General features: G+C 37.5%; 3 protein-coding genes across 3 annotated transcripts; 1 reads left to right on the forward strand and 2 right to left on the reverse strand.

Moving 5' to 3' along the window:
• Positions 1-735: 735 nt before the first annotated feature.
• LOC118436803 lies at positions 736-1,669 on the reverse strand. Its single transcript, XM_035855416.1, has 3 exons — positions 1,529-1,669; positions 1,267-1,469; positions 736-1,198 (listed from the first exon to the last, which is right to left on the reverse strand). The coding sequence occupies exons 2-3, from the start codon at positions 1,452-1,454 to the stop codon at positions 742-744; spliced, it is 645 nt and encodes a 214-aa protein (XP_035711309.1). The 5' UTR covers positions 1,455-1,469; positions 1,529-1,669; the 3' UTR covers positions 736-741.
• Positions 1,670-13,410: 11,741 nt separating this feature from the next.
• On the forward strand, positions 13,411-16,756 carry LOC110854653 (DBH-like monooxygenase protein 1 homolog). The gene is made up of 6 exons (XM_022103118.2): positions 13,411-13,749; positions 13,886-14,038; positions 14,260-14,499; positions 14,624-14,836; positions 15,304-15,631; positions 16,080-16,756. Exons 1-6 carry the CDS (start codon positions 13,471-13,473, stop codon positions 16,631-16,633), a joined length of 1,767 nt encoding a protein of 588 aa, XP_021958810.1. The 5' UTR covers positions 13,411-13,470; the 3' UTR covers positions 16,634-16,756.
• Positions 16,593-18,671, reverse strand: LOC110854773 (probable tyrosine-protein kinase DDB_G0283397). The gene is made up of 2 exons (XM_035855343.1): positions 18,554-18,671; positions 16,593-18,467 (listed from the first exon to the last, which is right to left on the reverse strand). The coding sequence occupies exons 1-2, from the start codon at positions 18,644-18,646 to the stop codon at positions 16,872-16,874; spliced, it is 1,689 nt and encodes a 562-aa protein (XP_035711236.1). The 5' UTR covers positions 18,647-18,671; the 3' UTR covers positions 16,593-16,871.
• Positions 18,672-19,422: the final 751 nt, after the last annotated feature.

Below are 19,422 nucleotides of genomic sequence, written 5' to 3' on the forward strand. Positions count from 1 at the left end.
TAGCCTTCCTCTTGATCGCACCACTGTATGGTAGTGAGTGAACTTACCATCAAAGTCAAGTAATCGATTGCTGCGGCCTTTTAAATATGTAAAATCAATTAACAAAAGTCGCTAAAGTGGAAATGTATGGAGTATAAAACAAATATATTATTGAGTACGTGTGCCCGTACTTTACATTATTTACCAACGAACGTCTGAGATGTAGCAAGATGTGTGGAAATCTGCCACTCTATTGATCGCACAATTAGGTTTGTTTGTCATGGCGGTTGATGAGAAAGCTCTTATAACTAGCTCTTACAAAGCTGTATGTTATATTCATATGAAATTCCTTCCAGAAACAAAATTCAACTTGTTCGACGAAATCAATATCTCGAGTTGAGATATCACAAAGCTTATTTATGCAGAGGGATTTATGCACCCCTGGATAATATGTTTCAGATTGAAAGTAAGAGGTTTGAATACATAAATATGCATAAGAATCAGGTGGTTAAGTCGGGATAAAGTCAAACCCAGATTTGTATGTAGTATGTACAAGGGTTTAACATATTAGAATGGAAATAGCAATTATTTATCACCAAAAATTCTAACTTTACGTGATTATTGTATACAATTTGTATACCATTTTCCAACAAAAAAATTCTCGAAATTAATTTGGTAACTTTTAAAATCCAATTTGCAAAATTGTGATAAGATGTGAACCTAAATCCTGGGGAAAGAAAAGCCATGCCATAATCATCCAAACTATATCAGTAAAAAATAGATCAGCAAATCAACACTTTTACTCAATATCACAAGTGACGTTGCTTTATCAAAGAACTTTCCATCTCCTAAGTTCAGCTTAGACGGTGGGCAAGACTTGACGAATTGTTTCACCGAACTCTTTCCATTCATCCTTTCCAGAGATTTCAGTAGCTTCATTGATTTTACCAATGGACCAGACATCATTTTGAAAGGTACTATAATTACAACGAACATGTTCAAGGCTATCTGACTGAAGAGTAGAAAAATAGGGATAGGGACTTCAGATGTTGGGGCTATTATAATGCACAATGCGAAGCTTTGACACACAGTCACGCCTCCGACCAATGCGGGCATAAGCGGCTGACTCAGGACGGAATTATGCATGGTTGACAGAATTTGTAGAGTCCGATATGTGCCCAGGTATGCGGAGGTATTTTGAGTTTCAATTTCCAAATTTCTGAAAAATTGTTAAGGTTGCAAATATGCCATTAATGCATTTAACCTTTACTTTAAATTATATCTTACCTGTTCATTGACTCCAGGATTAGTAATTTCACCACGGTAGGATAGACCAGTACTACTGCAATGGCGAAAACAATGTTAACCGCCAGTAGAGCGGCAAGGTAACCAAACATTACTGCCCCCCATATCCTGAGTATGATACCCATTTGCAAGCTTCGATATGCCCAATGCATGCGAATCCATTTTGCCATCCACGGTTTAAATTTCTGCAAAATTGTTCAGATTGTATATTATTGATATTTTAGTGCATACGTACCAATCTAACCTGGCAATTGACTCTAGGATTATTAGCTTGACTACGATGGGGTACACTAGTACAATACCCACGGCGAAAACAACGTTTGCAGAAAGTTGACCAGCTATGTACCCCATCAAAATTGATAAACCAGTCTGGAACACGATCCAGATTTGTCCACCATCATCCCATGTGTTGAATTCTTGATCCATCAAACTTGTCACAGCAGAAGGCATACAGGATCGAATTATGCCAAACGCGAAGCCGATGATCGGCAAAATGCAGACGCCAATTATGCATTGTGTCATGAAACATAGATAAAAACTACTACTATTCGAGAAAATATTTGGCAAAAGAAATCTGTCGAGTGCTTGTTCTACCATAAACAAGTTGGAAGGGATGAAACCGCAGAATCTTATATCATAACATCGTTGACAAGGTCGATCGTTGACAAGGTCAATCATGGCTCATTACGTAGACCATATTTAATCGCATGTCAACCAAAAACGATACCATGTTATTGCAACAGTTCGGCGTTTCTGAGTACCTCATCTTCGAAGCAGGTTATGGTATATGGGTATATGGCGTCGATCAAGTCGATCCGCATCCCATTGCCAGATCGTCAATATTGATCACAATCCATTAAACACAGTCCAGCACCTTGACAAGTCCTATGCCTTATTTCACTTTCACCGTAACAAGCCAGGCTCCATTTTCTTCTTCAACTACAGAAAATGTTCTATCGAAAACCTACTAGCGTGGTTTTGGTACCAAGGTCTATGTGGTTGTGAGTCGTAACTTCTACAGGTTCTGTAGAATAGGAAGCATAGGTAAACCCGTCCGTTGGCACCCACAACCCGTCCCTAACTGGTGAGGAATAAATTTATATATTGAAGTTTCTGGCCTACACCTAACCGGTAGGCCACAATATCACAGTTTTCAGAATGCAGGTGAGACTGAAATTACCTGTCCGGCAGACAAGTTCAACTTTTCGCTTTACTATGATAAATTGAATTCCGAGGTGAAGCCTTATATACAAGTGAATATTCATCGACTCAAATAACACAAGACAACTCCGTTAGAACGGATGTGACTTAAATTCGTCATTGTTCGAAGTTCTACAATTTTTTCGGGATTTGAATACAGAGATTTAAATTTGTCGAGTATACAAGAATTCTCGTGCATAAGAGGAGAGGAAAATGAGGAAGTCAAAATTCAATAAAGGTTAAAGAGTGAAAGCGATTAAGCTGAAGGAATATGCCCCTTCCTGGTGGATGAAATAAGTTTGATGAAAGTCGCGATAAATACGACATTGAATACAGGTATTACTATCTAACCGAGCAGTGCTGCCCATTTGACATGATCACCAATAGAAGAAATTTGGTAAGGTTCGTATCATCGATGAACAGGAACTGACTCCGTGTCCAACAAATTTCGGGGGAACTAAACACAAATCTTGCAATGTGGCCCACATTGCAAGATGTAGCACGATGTGGCATCTTGCAACCTTTTCTAGGTTAATGATTAACAGATATTCAACTGCGTGACAATACATCTGTAGTAGTAGAAGCCTTGTTAGGACAATGCAAATGAAGGGCATGCAGATTTCCGGTTAATTTTCGACTTGCTGCTCACCTGCCCTGATACATAACACACTGGACTCTTAATATATCGAGGTTTCATCGTATTAGCGAAAACTCAAGGCGGTGGAAAGAAATTACCAGAACTTGACATATCTTGGCTTATATCGAGCGTGATAATATGCACAGCTTTTTATAAGTTTCATATAACTTGGAGCTCATTAAATTCTCAGAATTCATACAATCTTCGTCTCGCTTGTAATAGGCTTGTAACTTTAACGGCTATGAAATTTGTTGGCACAAGTTATAGATCGAATATACATAAAAATAAAAATAAATTCACGGTAAAATTGGGTAAAATCAATGTTATTGGAATTGAACGTGCATCATTGAGGACATTATCAAACTTTTGTTGTACCAAGCGTTCCCAAGGAAATGATGTATGCATTTTTCAGGGAATTATATTAAAATCGGTATCGAATTAAATAGACTTTCAGACATTTCTAAATAACTAATGCAAGCCTGTGATGTCCTCCCACATATGAAAAGTTACTTCTCCGTTTATTGAAAAATTGGGTTTGTTTGTATGAGCTTTTGGTTAATAAGGCCTTGTTGTGGCTTCCTCCTATGTAGATTTTATGTATTTATACGTAGGTCCATCAAGATGATTGAAATCGCCCAAACTGATATGTATCTCGACTTGACATATTACTGTTATGCTGCTCGATGAGTACCTATGTACATACAAGGTTTTCAATTGTTGAAAACAAAATTACTCGTGCAATGAGAAAAAGTGCAAAAAGGGTAATGTTTGCCCATGATTAAATTTTTATTCATCTCGAGAAATAAGTAAATAGATGTTGACTACAAGATTAGCTTGGATTGCACTGGATGGCACTCTAAATAAAGTTGAGTAATGCTAGTTGAGTAAAATGAAGTCGATCAAAATTTGTTCAACGTTGGACAAAATTTAAGTATGCCAAAGATTTGTGTATGATTGAACCTGTATTTTCCGGCAAATTTTTCTGAATTTATTTCTAAACACATTAAAACCCATATACTTTGGAATTTCATTTTTTGTCAGAATCCTAGAGCTTTATGAACACTGATCGGCAAATATTTAGACAACATGGTAAAAAAAACAACATGCATGATTCACTGGATGTGGAAATTATCGTCACATTTAGCTACGACGCACGAGTAAAATTAAATTTGGCGAAATTTATTGACGTCAGTATTTCGACTTCATGCCTTCATAGTATAATCCGTGCTTATGCTCATACATACTTACATACTTAATAGAATATTCTGTTGGCAATTTTTGGCAAATGATTTTTAGACCTAGTTTATATCAAAGAACAGTTTTTTGTGGATACATAATTTATAATCGGAGTCGATCAACTGCAAAACCTTCTACCCTTCAATGTATGACATCCTGTGCTTACTTTGATTCTTTAATATGCTTTGGCTTACTTGAGGAGACAGTGGAAAGGTAAAGTTTCATTTAGACACCGTCTTCGAAGCTATATACATGAATAAATACATAAGAAACTTTGTTCAACATGGAGTACATTTTTAATAAAAATAGTGCACGGGGAAATGTGATGATTAAAACGAAAACTCAAAAAACCTGGATTGGCAATTTCGAACTGTTGCTAAAATGCGGCAACATGCTAAAATCTGTACCGCTGAGATTTAACGGAAAAGTTCAGGTATGAAATTGCTTCGCTAGGTCTCACCTTCACACTGTGAATTATATTACTAACATTGTCGTTTTTATTTCCAGTTTGTGGAAAAGTCGAGTACATTACTGTTCATTTGGGTGATTTTACTTCTCGGAAGTTTGGATTGTGGTTACAGAGCTTGGACGATTTCTTCTCGCCCAATGGATGAATTTTCCATTTACAGCCTAATCAATGAAATGGGAAATCTGGTGTCGCGTACAGCAACGATAATTGTTGGGTGGGAACTTGTATTCAGGAAGAAGCAATACGCGATATTTCTTAACAGCCTGGTGAAATTAGATTTTGATTTGAAAAGTAAGGAATTGAAGTGTCTGAAACATAATTTGTATAACCTAAAAGTTTCATTACATTTGAATCAAACATTCATTTTTTATGGTCGAAAACGTTCTGAAGCTTTCTTTAAGGGGACACTTGAGATTTTTGATCCTTATATTCCTGACATTGTGTTTTTACATGTGAAATTTAAGGAAAGTTTGGAGAATCTACAACTTCTCAAAAGTACCAAGATCTTTCCCGTTTTGTCTACGTTGCAGTAATTTTCTCAGTAATAAGTCCGATTGTGGGAGCCTTACCTCAACAAATCAAGGATCGGCACCACCGACAGTATTGGGGGTCACAACTGCTAGATCGATCAGTTTATGATCATACGATCGATCAGTTTATGATCTCTAACGTTGATAAGAATTGTAGTATTTAAGCTTACCATTTGTCTCTGGGTTAAGCGATGAACATCACCATCGGCTGCACCTGGCGTAGTATTTCAGCACAGTGGCTGTAGACATACATATACACTCGTGAGCAAAATTGTTTGGGCAAGGGAAACCTCGAAATTCAAATTACAATAATTAAGTAACTAGCCAAGGTATCGATTTCGATTTTTCTGCAGTTTGTGCACAATTTATTAGACTTTCAATAGTATTAAACCTGTCTTTGAAAAAGTACACATTTTCATATAAACCAAGTATGTAATACTGAAAAAACTCGGAAAAAAAGAGAGCAAAATTATTCGGGCAAAATGTGATTTTATTGTATAAAAGTAGGTATATTTTTTGTAAAACGTATAAAAGTGTACTAGATTATATGCTGGGCCCCCTATACTAGAAAAAACTTCATTAGAGAGACTCTGGATAGATGCAACCAATTGTGTATCGATTTCTTCACTGCCATTTTCACATGCTCCAGAATTTTCCCTTCTCAAGTCGCCCTGGTCTGAAATTTTGAATTTTAGATTTTATTTTTTGACGTAATCAAAGAGATGTTCAATGGAATCAAGGTATGTGCTTTGTAGAAGCCATTCCTACACCTTCATGTGGTTTATTCAAACTACGATCCTGTTGAAAGGGATGTTTGTTTGGAATCATACTCTTATTGGAATGTCAATAGACGACTCAGAGCCTGAGGGGTGGGAGAACTTGTTTGATTTCTATTAGTAGACATCTCTGCGGTTTTCGAGGATAATACTTGATTTATTGAAAAAATTGCAAGCTTTCAGTGACCCACAGTCATCTTCATCAGGCATTTCTAAAGATATTGAAAATCACAATCTCATGATTGTTTGATTTCTGTTCAGCAGACCCGGGTAGACAAATTGGTTCACGTGACCAAACAAAAAATTGGGATTTCGAGCACTTGAACAGCTAGAGACGCCTCAGGTCATAAAGCTGCCATCACCATGTACCACGGTAGATTGTAAATTCTTCAGTTTTATTTTATCCACTTATTTTCTCAAAAGTTTAGCACGTCAATCAGATTCCGAAATGTTGAAACTGAGTTATACTGATAATTTCAAAAAATCTTGTCTCTACGAAAGATGGACCCAATTCCAAATGTTGCCCTTATCCTTGATTCAATTTGCAGATTAATTGTGTTTTCCTATCTCGAAAACGTGAAAGTCCTGCAGTTTCCAGGGTTCTTGCTTCCAGTTTATCCTGTCTCTTTATATATTTTAGTGATCAGGTGGACAGAGGGGGAAAAGATAAAATGTATTTTGGAATTTTCAAATCTCACCCCCTTTGAATTTTCATTGCCTTTCCCATGCCGGGTTACGAGGCCGAGTACCATCTTGAGAACCGCTCCAGTCTTTCTTCCCATGAACTTACAAGTTCAAAATTTGTAAAATTAACAAGACTATGAGATGGTTCATTAAAAACACAGACGAATTTTTACTTGTCACTGTAAACTTTGTAAAATTAGAGCCTGTATAAAAAATCCGAGTAATTTTGCTCTCTTTTCTTCTAACTTTTTTAGTATTATTTGGTTTAAATCAAAATGTGCACTTTTTAAAAAAACAGGTTTAATACTATTGAAAGTCTATTAAATTATGCACAAATTGCAGAATAATCGAAATCGACACCTTCGACAGTTACTAAATTGTTGTAATTTGAATTTCGAGGTTACCCTTGCCCGAACAATTTTGCTCCCTAGTGCATAGTGTAGTATCATTGCAATGCATGCGTACTCCTCGATATTCACATTATGGGTTGAATAAATCCAATATTTTAGTAAGGGGGATCCATGTAAATAGAGCATTTATTCTCTTCACTACGAATCACAGAAAGTAAATAGCCCAGGATTACTTCAGTTCTACTGTGTGAAAATGTTAGCTTATAGCTAAAAGTGATATTTGGCTACCTTGAAATTAAGTAATTCGGAAGAATTCATTTTCCCCTAAAACATGCTGATTTCTGGTCAACAAACTAACTTTATTATTTATTAGTATTTCTCTACCTCGCACGGTAGAGCAGTGTCTGAGGCGAGCTTGCGGAGAAAGGTGGAGGGGATATCGCCCATTGCTCTACCAGAAAAAATAATTGAAAATCTGCATTGATTTTCATTTTACGATTAGATAATTTTGTCGGCCCTTTTCAAGGTATTGGAGTTTAAAGCGTTGCAATTTAATTTTAACCGCATTAGTTAAATTAAATTAAATTTTAATTTTCCAAAACGGGGGAACGCGTTTACAATGCCCCACGTTATATGGTGGCAGTTGGAAGACGACTTGTTTTATGTATCTCGCCTGGATAAACGATAAAAGCTAAACTTAACCATCTCGAAAACGGGTTAACGAAATTCCCTGGTTACACAAGAAAATAGAAACTACATTGATCTACTGTTATGTCAATCTGAAGAGGAATTGACTAAGATGTCCTCACCCGCCCATTCCTTTATCCTGCTGCCTAAGACCCTGCCCCATTGTGCCACAATTCAATACAGATTTTCATAATTGGATTAAGTATTTATGATGACTTACAATTAAAGTGTTAACGTTATGTTTCCCCATCCTTTAGAAAACTGCTCACTATCACCGTTCCAATATCAATACAGCTGGAAATATTTTCGTCCCTCAAAATCCTCAACATTTTTCTGAACGAGATCGCTGCTCCCGTATTATGGCCAACTTTTGAAAATGCTTTACTCGCCATACAGGTTATCGTACATGTCACGATTATCCGATTTCTTGACAATGTGCAGCCCAGTTTCATCCTGACTGTGGAAATAGTGCTCGTTATGGCAATGATATTACAGGGGAAATGCATGAAATCAGGAGCTAAAATGCTTGTGATTTCGAGCCAATTCAAAAAGGTCTGTAGATATTTTTGGGAAATTTTCATAAAAACTAAGTTGTTAATTATCTATGCACTACTGTTACAGAATGTTCGCCGCTTTGGGAATAAATTTGAGAAAAAAGTTGCAAAATCGTTGCACCCTTTGAGGGTGGAAGTTGGTTCCTTCTACTACTTTAAGACCTCAACATTCACAACATTTCTTCAAACCCATGTAGACACCACAATTAATTGGCTGCTTACACTTCGATGACAGCGGTCTCGCTCCTATTTTGACGAGCAATATCGCATAAGCTCAGATTCTTGGTATTCCGTCAAAATTTTTGTGCACCCATTAAGAAAGCAGAAAATGTATGTAGCCTAGCCGACTTAGCTGAATTCAGGCGAGGGAATCGCTGCTAGTTGGTTCGTGGAGTTAACTGAAACTTTACTTATCCTTCCCTTTTCCCTGTTAACTCTGGATGGGCCTAGTTCACTAATATTTTTTATTAATTGATTTGCGTGACACGATAAGCGATGGGCATTCTATGCTCATCAGTTGACGGGCGAAGAACCTTACCATTCAGTGTTTAACATACTGCAACTGCCAAATGGGGTAAAAATCGTTGGCCCGTCGTCAGCTTGGGATGTACCTCCCATTTGCCAGTTAAATCTATATTCACAACACTTCTTCAAACCCAGGTGGACACCACGATTTGTTCATTGCTTTGCACGTAGATACATAATTTTGTTGTAGGCAATATACATACATATATGTGCATGCTAGTATAATAGGCTACATACATATAAGCATTTATAATATTTTTAAGGATATAAATACGAATAGAATTTGTAAAGTAGTTGAGAAGTTGAGTAGTTGAGTAGCTTTTTTTTGGTCGCCATAGTTAAGCATTAGAGTATAAATAGTTTTTATTGATCAATGGGTTTATTAAGTAAGTAGCTTAAGCTACTTTATGCGAAGACTTTGTCCGTCTGTCTGTCTGTCCGTCAGCAGGATAACGGGGGAACGGATCGAGACAATAGAAATCGGTTTTCGCCATCATGGGGAGGATCCTAGCAACTTTTGGGGCGAATCTGACCACACCCCCTGGGCGCCAAGGGGTTTGGTTGGGGCAAGATGAGATTTTACCAAAAATTGAATCGGTGCTTAGATGAAATAGAGTGAAATTTAGTGTTCCCACGATGTCGTGGGAGTGGGTGTGGTGAAGTGAGTCTGAAGCTACCTCCGTATGTGCGTTTAGGACGGTTTATTAAAATCTACGCAAAGGTACATACTCTCCATGGACGAAAAAATTTGAGACCAACGTACGAAAATTCAGAAAAATTATCTTTTTAACTCAATAAGTGGTTTTTTCCGACTTCGCCCCCCACACTCTGAGAAAAATTGTAACCAGTTTACCACAGAAGTTTAGACGTATATGACTCTACCGGTTTGGTTAGAACCAACACCGAAATGGGTTTAAATCATTTTATCTTCACTGTGGTGTTGATTATCAACGCAATGAACGACAACAAAACCACAATGTTGTGCAGATGTATATCATTATGGTACTAATCCGTTAATTCATTGGTGGTGATGAACACCATGACGGTGATTGCCGCTAAATACACGGTGATGTTTATAACCGAAATGTTGTAAATCATATACACAAGATTACAGTGAGGATATTCTTGCAAAATATTGTTTTATTTGTTACTCTAAGATAATGACAACCGCATTAAATTTACTTATAAAATAAAATAAATAATCATTTAGCAAATACTTTAACTGATACTTTAAACTGATACAACCCTAAATACTTTACTCTGAACAGACTCCTGGTCCTACTAATTTAAGTACCACCACTATATCCAACTTTAAACATGCAAATAGGTCACATAACAAAATATAAATTATGTTGTTTTATGAATAGATAAATATATAATATAACTTTCTGCTGATGCATATGCACATGCATATGTGAATAATACGTAAATACCAATACATCCGATATGTCGGACTTATTTCTCATCATTTCTATTTAGATAGTAGAAACTAGTAAATAGTTACCCAAGAAACCTGCACCCTTGTGCATATGTTTGTATTGGTATGACAAAGTACTCTGGAGATACATTTTATTGTACTTCTGTATTATCTCCGTAATACACTCTTCCTCAATCATGGTATTTACAAAAGAAAGGATACACTTTTATTGACTACCCGAATAAATGGCATTGTAGCTACTTTTGTTTGCACTGGATAAATATTTGCATTTTATGTTAGACCAATAGTTGCGCTATCTCGGAATATCGTACCTTTAGATACTGAATTGTTGTTTTATTTTCTTCATTAGGACTCGTATCGTGGGATTGTGAATAAATCACTAAACATGTCATCCATACGATCCGATAATTCTAACTTAAACTTTAGATATATCAGCTCTGCCTCAATTTAATTTTGCATTTGGGATTCAATTCTAAGTAAAGCTGTTACCTACCTAGCTTATGCATCTAGGCTTTAACCTAAAGGGCATCCCATATGTAAAGTGCAGCTCGGTTAGACATTAATTTTAAGGGTATGGGCGGGAAAAAATTGGTCAGAGATAACTCATCTTTTAGGTAATTGCATATAGGTTAAGAAACCTTACAACAGATTTGATCAAAAAATCTTGTTTATGGATTACGCGAGCCGGAATCTAAAAATTCAGAAAGGTGGATTTTCACTCGCACGAAAATTCGCCTCTGCGTGATAGGAAGAAAACGATTGACCACTTCGCCAGGCAAGGAAAACGCAGATTCGTTGTTGACCTGATAATTACAAGATGTAAGCTTGCCGGTGACACGATTTGCAAAAAATAATCAAGTCGGACGGCTACCCAATCGGCGTAAATACATTTGGAGAAAAGTAAAGAGCTCTTCAAAAAGCGTCCCGCACTTCCATGGCTGCATCATCCACAAAACAAATGATATCGATTCCAACGATATGTCGAATTAAACTTCATACCTTAGGCATCAAAGGCTGTATAAAGCAATCGGCACCGAAAAAAGTACGGACCCAGCAGCAGCGAGCTAAAACAACGTGCAGAAAAATTTTCAAAAAAGGGTCGAGCAAACTCGTGGTTATTGATAATGAAATTTAAGTGACCATTGGCCCTGATTATGTTCCCTATCGTATATATTTTCATGCAACCACTCTAGCAGATGTAAAATACGAAGATAAACTGAAGCCAAAGCCAATCTTTCAAAAGAAAATCTTGGTTATTCATACCCCCGAACACATTGAATAAGATACACAAAAATCAAACAACGCTAAAAATGTACCTCAAACACGTGGTATCGAAAATTTCGGGGCCAATTGTCGAAGACAATGTTCCAAACGAGAGAAACAGTATTAAGAATATTTCTGATTTTACGATATCAGCGCTTTTGGCGTAGTGGAATTAAAGCATCCTGCACAGTAGCGTTTCAAGTTTAGTTCATGTTTATATGAATAATAATTCATTAATATTAAAATATGCCAAAATCTAACTCATTGAAATCCGTTTTAATTTAACAATGTGCAGTGATATAAATTCTAGAAAGTCGGAAATATTGTGCGTTAATTTGTTTTAACAAAATAATTAATATTTTTTCAAAAGTCAAACGACGCAAATAATCAAACGCCAATTTAATAATGTAAATTATTTCTTCTAAGTATTCTAAGTATTTATTCTAATGTACTAATGTACTCCTTGTGAAATACGTCTATGTTTATATATTACTGTGTCGAGAAAAATAATGGTAAAATGATAAAAATGAAATACAGATACTCGTAAACGTATCAATCTGTTAGTCGCCTTCGTGAATATAAACACAATTAAATTAATTCGATCAACATTCAGATGTGTACATACATATGTGTGTATCTCTTCAACTTTTCTATATGATGACGACGGACACTTAAAATTTGTAGGTGTGTATGGTAAGTCTTATAGTTATCTAAAATTGAAAAAAAAATATTTTTACATCCTGTACCAAATTTTTTGGTTTTTAGACGTCATTTAAAGCCAATTCATTCATTGGGGACACGCATTACACATATTTTTAATAAACGTCGTGTGTCTATCTTTAAGTATTTGCTAGTTTCCGTTGTTTAATGCCTATATTCATAATGTGCACAAATTTAGCGAGTTTTATTTAAATCTAGAATCACAGTAATCATGCATCTTCATAAATGCTTAAAGATATTACTCATATTGTGATCATCATGTCCAAATCTCCGTGTGACTTTGACCAGTCGCAATTTGTTTAAAGTGTGTCGTCCAGTTCAGTCAGGCAACAATAAAGATAAGCAAACCTTGTGACAATTATTTTGTACATTCTCAAGGTTCGGCTGACTCATTTTCACTGCGTATTTAATTTGTTGCAACAACAGGTGTATGATTTTGAGATTGTAATTATATATTTTGTCCATTCAAATCTTGAGCAATGAATCATCATCCTGTCCAAGGACCCTGCATAAAGTATGGCGTCTCAGGTAGAATTAGTGTGATTTAATCCTTCACGGCGCAACACGTGGCCGGACCAAATGTTATAATTCGGATGAAAATGACGTGATTCTTGATCTACATATGTATCACCGCTCAAATTCGATTCAGATTCGACTAAGGATTCGGACGTAGTCCAAATCGGAATTGCTCGTTTTAACAATTCGTCTATCTCAAATATGAAGAGGAATATCGACTATGCGACCCTTTTTGGATTCGATATCGGATCGACCCCGAATCCAATTCGGGGATCCGACTCCAGCCCAATTCGAATACTGGCCCCAACTCTGGCCTGATCCAGGTACATGTGGACCACTAGCACCACTTAAGCTTATCATATTAGTCACATTCTTATCGCACAGCCCCACACACGGCACGAGGTTAGTATGTACCTGAAACTGCTGTCCACTGAATGGACTCGATTCAATCCGAGATTAGATAGAGATCCTTACACAATTTGTTTTGCACACGGTGTCACGTTGCGGAATTGGAGGTGTATAAATTACACCGGTCTTGACTATTTGGTTCACAGTTAAATCGAGTCATCGAATTAGTGATTGATTGAAATTTTTAAAGAAAATGTTGCCAAAACTGGAGTTTTTGCTTATTCTTGTGGCCGCCGTGCTGCAGATTTGTTCCGGCGCCTCGATTAAGCAGCATATTTATGCGAATGAGGAAACCTTAGATGGCGAAGGGAGATATCTCCTGCGATGGGACGTTGTCCAAGATACGATCGAGTTTCAAGTAGAGGCGGAAACCTTGGGGTTCGTCGGGTTTGGAATTTCCCCCTCGGGAACGATGACCGGGGCGGATATTTTTATCGCCGGGGTCCGAACGGATGGATCGACGTATGGACAGGTAAAGAAATTTTGCATGAAAAAAAGTGGTTTTCTGGTTTAGATTTTCTAAATTAAATTCAAAATTTTCGGAACTAATCAAATTAAGTTTAGTCTTTGTTCAAAAAACAATCTGTAATTTAATTTTTTCATGTCAGGATTTCCATGCAACTGGCGAAACCACGCCGATCTTGGATACTCAACAGGATTGGAGGCTACTGGAGGCGTATGAATTAACGGCGGAAAATAAGACGATCTTAAAATTTTCGCGCCTCCTGAACACTTGTGATGAGCAGGATTTTGCAATCGGGGTAAGTTGCACAATTTTTAAAATTTTATGTCACAGCACCCAAAATCTTATACAGGTATTAGTTACGCAAGCAGTGTATATTAACATTAATTTATCACGCTTTCACGTAAATCAAAAATATACCAAAAAATAAAAAGTCAAAAATTACTCAAAAATTAAAAATTTTGAGTTTTTTTAAAAATTAATGAGTAGTTAAGTAAATACTTGCATTAATTTGACTAGAATGACACGAGCCGAATTATCTGGGCGCTCGGGGCTACAGATTCGATCGGCTATCACGGTGCGACCAACAGAGGAACGAAGAGTATGAATTTGGTCCATGCCACAACCCCTGAATTAGACGTGTCAACCTTGCAAAATTACACGATCGCTGTAAACATAACGATGCCCGCGATTGACACGGCGTACTGGTGCACGTTCCATAAGGGACCCACTTTGACGGGCAAACATCACATCGTAGCGGTAAAGAGAAGTATTTCTTTAATATAAAATTGGTTCTTTGTGATGTCATTGTTCCCAAAGAAACCGAAATTTCCTTTAAAAGTTGGAAAATTTTTGAATTTTGTCTGTTAATTTTTCCTTCTAGTTTGACACCCTCCTACCCAGCTTAGAATCGTTCCAACACACCCACCATTTTGTGGTTTACACGTGCAAAGCGCCAGGAAATCAGACGGACGAAGAGGCCTTTGACCGCTTCACGTATCAAAACGGGAACATTGGAGATCACTGTTTCACAACACAAGAACTCCCAATAGCACAGTGTCAGTCGGTCATCTACACGTGGGCGAAGGGCGGGAAGGTGAGAAAGTTTGAAGCAGTGTCAAATTGGTTAATTATGGGCATTTCCTGGTCGGACTTAGCGTTAGACCCTTCATCCAAATCAGCACATTTTTAGATACTTCTGGGGTCTAGGAATTTATTTTATAATTCTGGACACCAAATTTGTACATGAGATCGAAATTTAAAAAAATATACACTCCGGATTTTGATAGTTTTTGACGGAGATCTCAAGTCAGTTTAGAAAGCCATCAGAAAGTCTTGATCTTATCAAGAAAACTGGGTTGAAAAGCTCACCATAATTCTATTAATCAACTCAAGGGCTACAAATTCATAGTCCTTGATTTTAAAATTAATTCCCGAGCAGAGAAATGATTAGACTTGTATTGATTTTGACAGTTTTGGTGATAATGAGTCATCGAGCCCAACGTTACGGAAAAGTTTGTACATTTTTTACTTGCAAATAACATCCTTTCCTGTACTTTTAAGATGATGATCTTCCCAGAAGATGTCGGCTTCCCGATCGGCGAAACTCCCACTGCTGAATATTACATGGTCGAAATTCACTACGACAATCCACAGCTGTTGGAGGGCGTGCTTTTCGAAACGGGGTTGGCCATGTATCACACCCCGGACTTGAGACCTATCGACGCCGGAATTCTTGCTCTCGGCCAGTACGTCGACGTTTCGCTGACCGTCCCGCCAAATCAGGACGCTTTCAAGGTCGTCGGCCATTGTAGTCCACAGTGCACCCAGGAGGCCCTAGAACCCGAAGGAATCACCGTGTTCGCATCGATGCTCCACTCACACAAATCCGGTAAGAGAAACGAATTAAGTGGGAAAGTTTGAAAAAAACGATGAAATTTTAATGGCTTAAATAGGGCTTACACATCTTAATGGCTAACACAAAAATGTTTTAGCTAGTTATCGCGAAATTGATTTTTTTGTGAATTAGGGGTTAAATATTAGTTATTTTATTAATCTGTATTACCCACTTTCTTAGGGATTAAATTTATCTGGCATTACTTGTCCGACAATAATCTTAATTAAGTATTAAGCTTAAATAATCTGGATTATTTTTTGTGATCCAGGATTAGTTTTAATTTATTCGACCTTCGAAACGTACGTAACGTATTTAACTTATATATTGAAAAACTAGTTATGCAAATGGCGGGATTTTTATAAGCTTTTATTTGTAAAACCCAGAGTTCCGGGTGCTGATACATACCTTTTAAAACTAATCTAGTAAATTCTCTGATTTAAAGGGCGAAAAATGCGGACCCGTCATTTCCGCGGGAATGTTGAACTTCCCTGGATCGATTTCGATAACCAGTACGATTTCGACTTCCAGCAGAATAAAATCCTCCTAGAAACTCGTCAAATTCTTCCCGGAGACCAGATGTCGGTCGAGTGTACGTATTCGTCCGTGTGGCGACGTGGAGATCCCGTAATCGGAGGACATTCCACGTACGAGGAAATGTGCCAAAATTTGCTCTGGTATTATCCCAGGGTCGGGTTGGGTTGCATGTCCCGATACGACGTGGACACGCATCTGGCCGATTTTGGTGTAGAAACTTACCACACGGTGCAGGAAGCCTCGTCACTCAGATACATCATCGACACGCCGGTATCCATCGCTGGAGATTATTTCGACCTCGTCGCGACCAAGTTTAACTGGACGGAAGAATTTTTGAGGGCGTATCAGGAGGAGAGATTGAACGGGGATCAGATGTCGCACTGCGGGACACAAAGGCCGACCAGATATCCGGACAATTTTGTCGAGTATGTGCCAGAAGATGAGTGTGCAATGAAAGAGTGATAGGATTACATAATTTGAATAATATTTACAATGTCAATTGTTTTACCATTAAAAAATGCATATTCAATGATCAATGAATATGGAGTAAAATAAACAATTCAAATTATGTACGTATTTTAAAAATTGAATATTTAATTTTTACTGATAATTATATATACATGTTTTAATACATGAAATTGAAAACACTTTTTGGCTTAACACGTAAATATATTCATATGGGTACTTTCTCCGTCTATGTTTATTTTTTGCACAAATCTAGCCTTATTAAGCTCCTTTTCGAATTATCAATGAGGTTAACGGCATCTGAGCTCTTGATACTGTGATCTAACCCATTAATCTGAATCACATTATTGCACTCAATGTCTAGCAAACCATGCCTTGTTCCACTTATGAAGGCATTGCGTATATTGGCGTTTTTAATTGTACATGAATCGCTGGATTTTGAGAAATAAATGCATACGGGACCAAATCGTTGGGCAAAAGCTTCCCAGTCAACACTCTGACGGAGTATGCTGCGTACATGGATTTCTATCACTTTAGCAAGGGTATTACAACATTTGAACGATTCTAAAGTATTATTTTCCCCCCATATAGAAATACCGAAGCCGGAATTGCCTACAGCTTCACCCATGTGCAAAGTTTCAACGTTACTCAATTGGTTTCCATCTCCATCAACATCCACCTGGTCACAAATTACATTACTGACAATACAATTATTACTTTGTATGCGTAAAGACTCCAACGTAAGATTTTTAATTGTACAAGAATTTCCGCCAATTTCTAACCTCAAATGTTGAAGGCTGGTGGAATTAACTCCATTGTACGTAACATTGTCAACTTTAAAATAGTAAAATTTGCTTGTGTCATCCTTAATATTAATATTTACGATATATCCTGGAACCAAGGAGTCTTGGATGGCAGATAATTGCTTATGTGACTCTACAGTAACTTCAGACTTAATAGCATCCATTAGCAATATTTCATCACAGACTTGAATTCTATCTTGAACCCGCCTTTTAGTAAGCTTGATAATGAGTTCTGCCCACCTTGGAAACCACCAGTCTGCCTCAATAACAAGATGTTTTTGCGAATCATGAACCAGCCTGTGGAACATCGATCTCGTATCCTTCTGCTTAATTATCTGAAGAATTTCCCAAGATACTAAACCAAACGAGTACAAATCTGCTGGAATGCTGTAATCCGTAAAATTAGTTTCAGGAGCACGATACGTTACACTGCCTACAAAAGGGGTTAGTGTGTCAGTTACAGTGTGTTCACTATGGACCTTTCTGCATAGTCCGAAATCTCCCAGTTTAATTGGAAATGCGAACTCTTCTCCCCCCGTCGAAGAGAACGAAAACATAATATTTTCAGGGCGGAAGTCACGATGAATGATTTTATTAAGGTGAAGATACTTTAGACCGTTGTACATGTCCTTAACTATGTTCCGACGAACTGAACGCAAGTTTGGGTTGTCAATCTCATTATTAATGTTTAACCAGTGACGCAACGTCTTGCCGCATAGCTCCATTTGGATGCAGAGAGTAGGAATTTGCTTCCTTTCCTCAGCTTGAAACGATCTGAATCGAAGGGTTGCTCGAACGTCATCTCTATCTTGAATGCATGGAATGTCCAGCAAAGCTTGGATATCTTCTACAGTGAACGGTTTATGGGTTGATTTCAGGATTTCGACTAAATTGTCATGTTTTTTTCCAGCCATTAGTTTGTACTCACGAGAAAGTCGGAGTTTCTCAGCTTCCTGCTCCTCCAGCGTTTTACCGGAGGTCTCAAAGAATATTATCTTCACGGCGGAGACCTTTCCCCGTTCATTAACCTATTGTCATCAAATAACAGAATAAATAATTCAAATATGTACGTTTTCGACCTTATCCAAAAATTTAAAATTGAAGAAAAACGCACCGCCTGAAAGACGTAGCCGAATGACCCACATCCTAGAAATGATTCCAACGTACAGTTGGTCGATTCCAATGGAACGTATGGGCCCAATTCCATTTTTAGGTAGGAACTGAATCAGCTTATTAAATTTGTGCGAGGCAACTTGCAGAATGATGAGAAATATGTGTTGTAAACTTCGCATTAAAGTGGCATCATCATAAACAAAGTTGGTATATACCGGGGGAGGCTGTGAAGTTTACGGTGCCTGATTTTGATGCCCAATTTTATATTTTGTAGAATCGGAGGATTTTAATAAAACCATCAAACGGGGTAATTTTATTTTCATATTTTGTCCGGTTGCTCAACTTAAAAAGACGAAAAACACGAAAAAGTCTATTGTTGCTCCTTTAAATGCCTTTTAACATGTGTAACATAGGCACGAAATCATTGGAACCTTAGACCCTCTTCTTGCGTTACGTGATTTATGGACGGTCCCTCGTTGGCTTACGATACTTTTGTAAAATCTGAGAGTTGGCGTCGTTTAAAAGCTCAATTCGCGTTTATTCGAATCTATTTAGTTGAGTTCGCAAATTCGCAATACAACAGATTTATTCAAATGGAATCAAACTCTGCGATGGCATGATGCACAACCTCTCCTCAATTGTGGTAGTATTAAGATAAGCTACCAATATGATAAGCGGACTAGTGATAAAAACCAGGCGAAATGTTCAACAAAATCATTTCCCATATTTCGCAGGAGAAGGTGAGACAGAGTGAGAAAAGTGGTTGGCGGTGGGTATCCACCACCATCGTGCGTACGGGTCGTATGCGCGATCCATTTTCTCACTCTGTTTCTCTCTCTCTGCACTCATTAGTGGCCAGAGTTTGTTACG

The sequence above is a fragment of the Folsomia candida genome, unplaced genomic scaffold (genome assembly GCF_002217175.1).
Source record: "Folsomia candida strain VU population unplaced genomic scaffold, ASM221717v1 Fcan01_Sc010, whole genome shotgun sequence".
Taxonomy (NCBI): domain Eukaryota; kingdom Metazoa; phylum Arthropoda; class Collembola; order Entomobryomorpha; family Isotomidae; genus Folsomia; species Folsomia candida.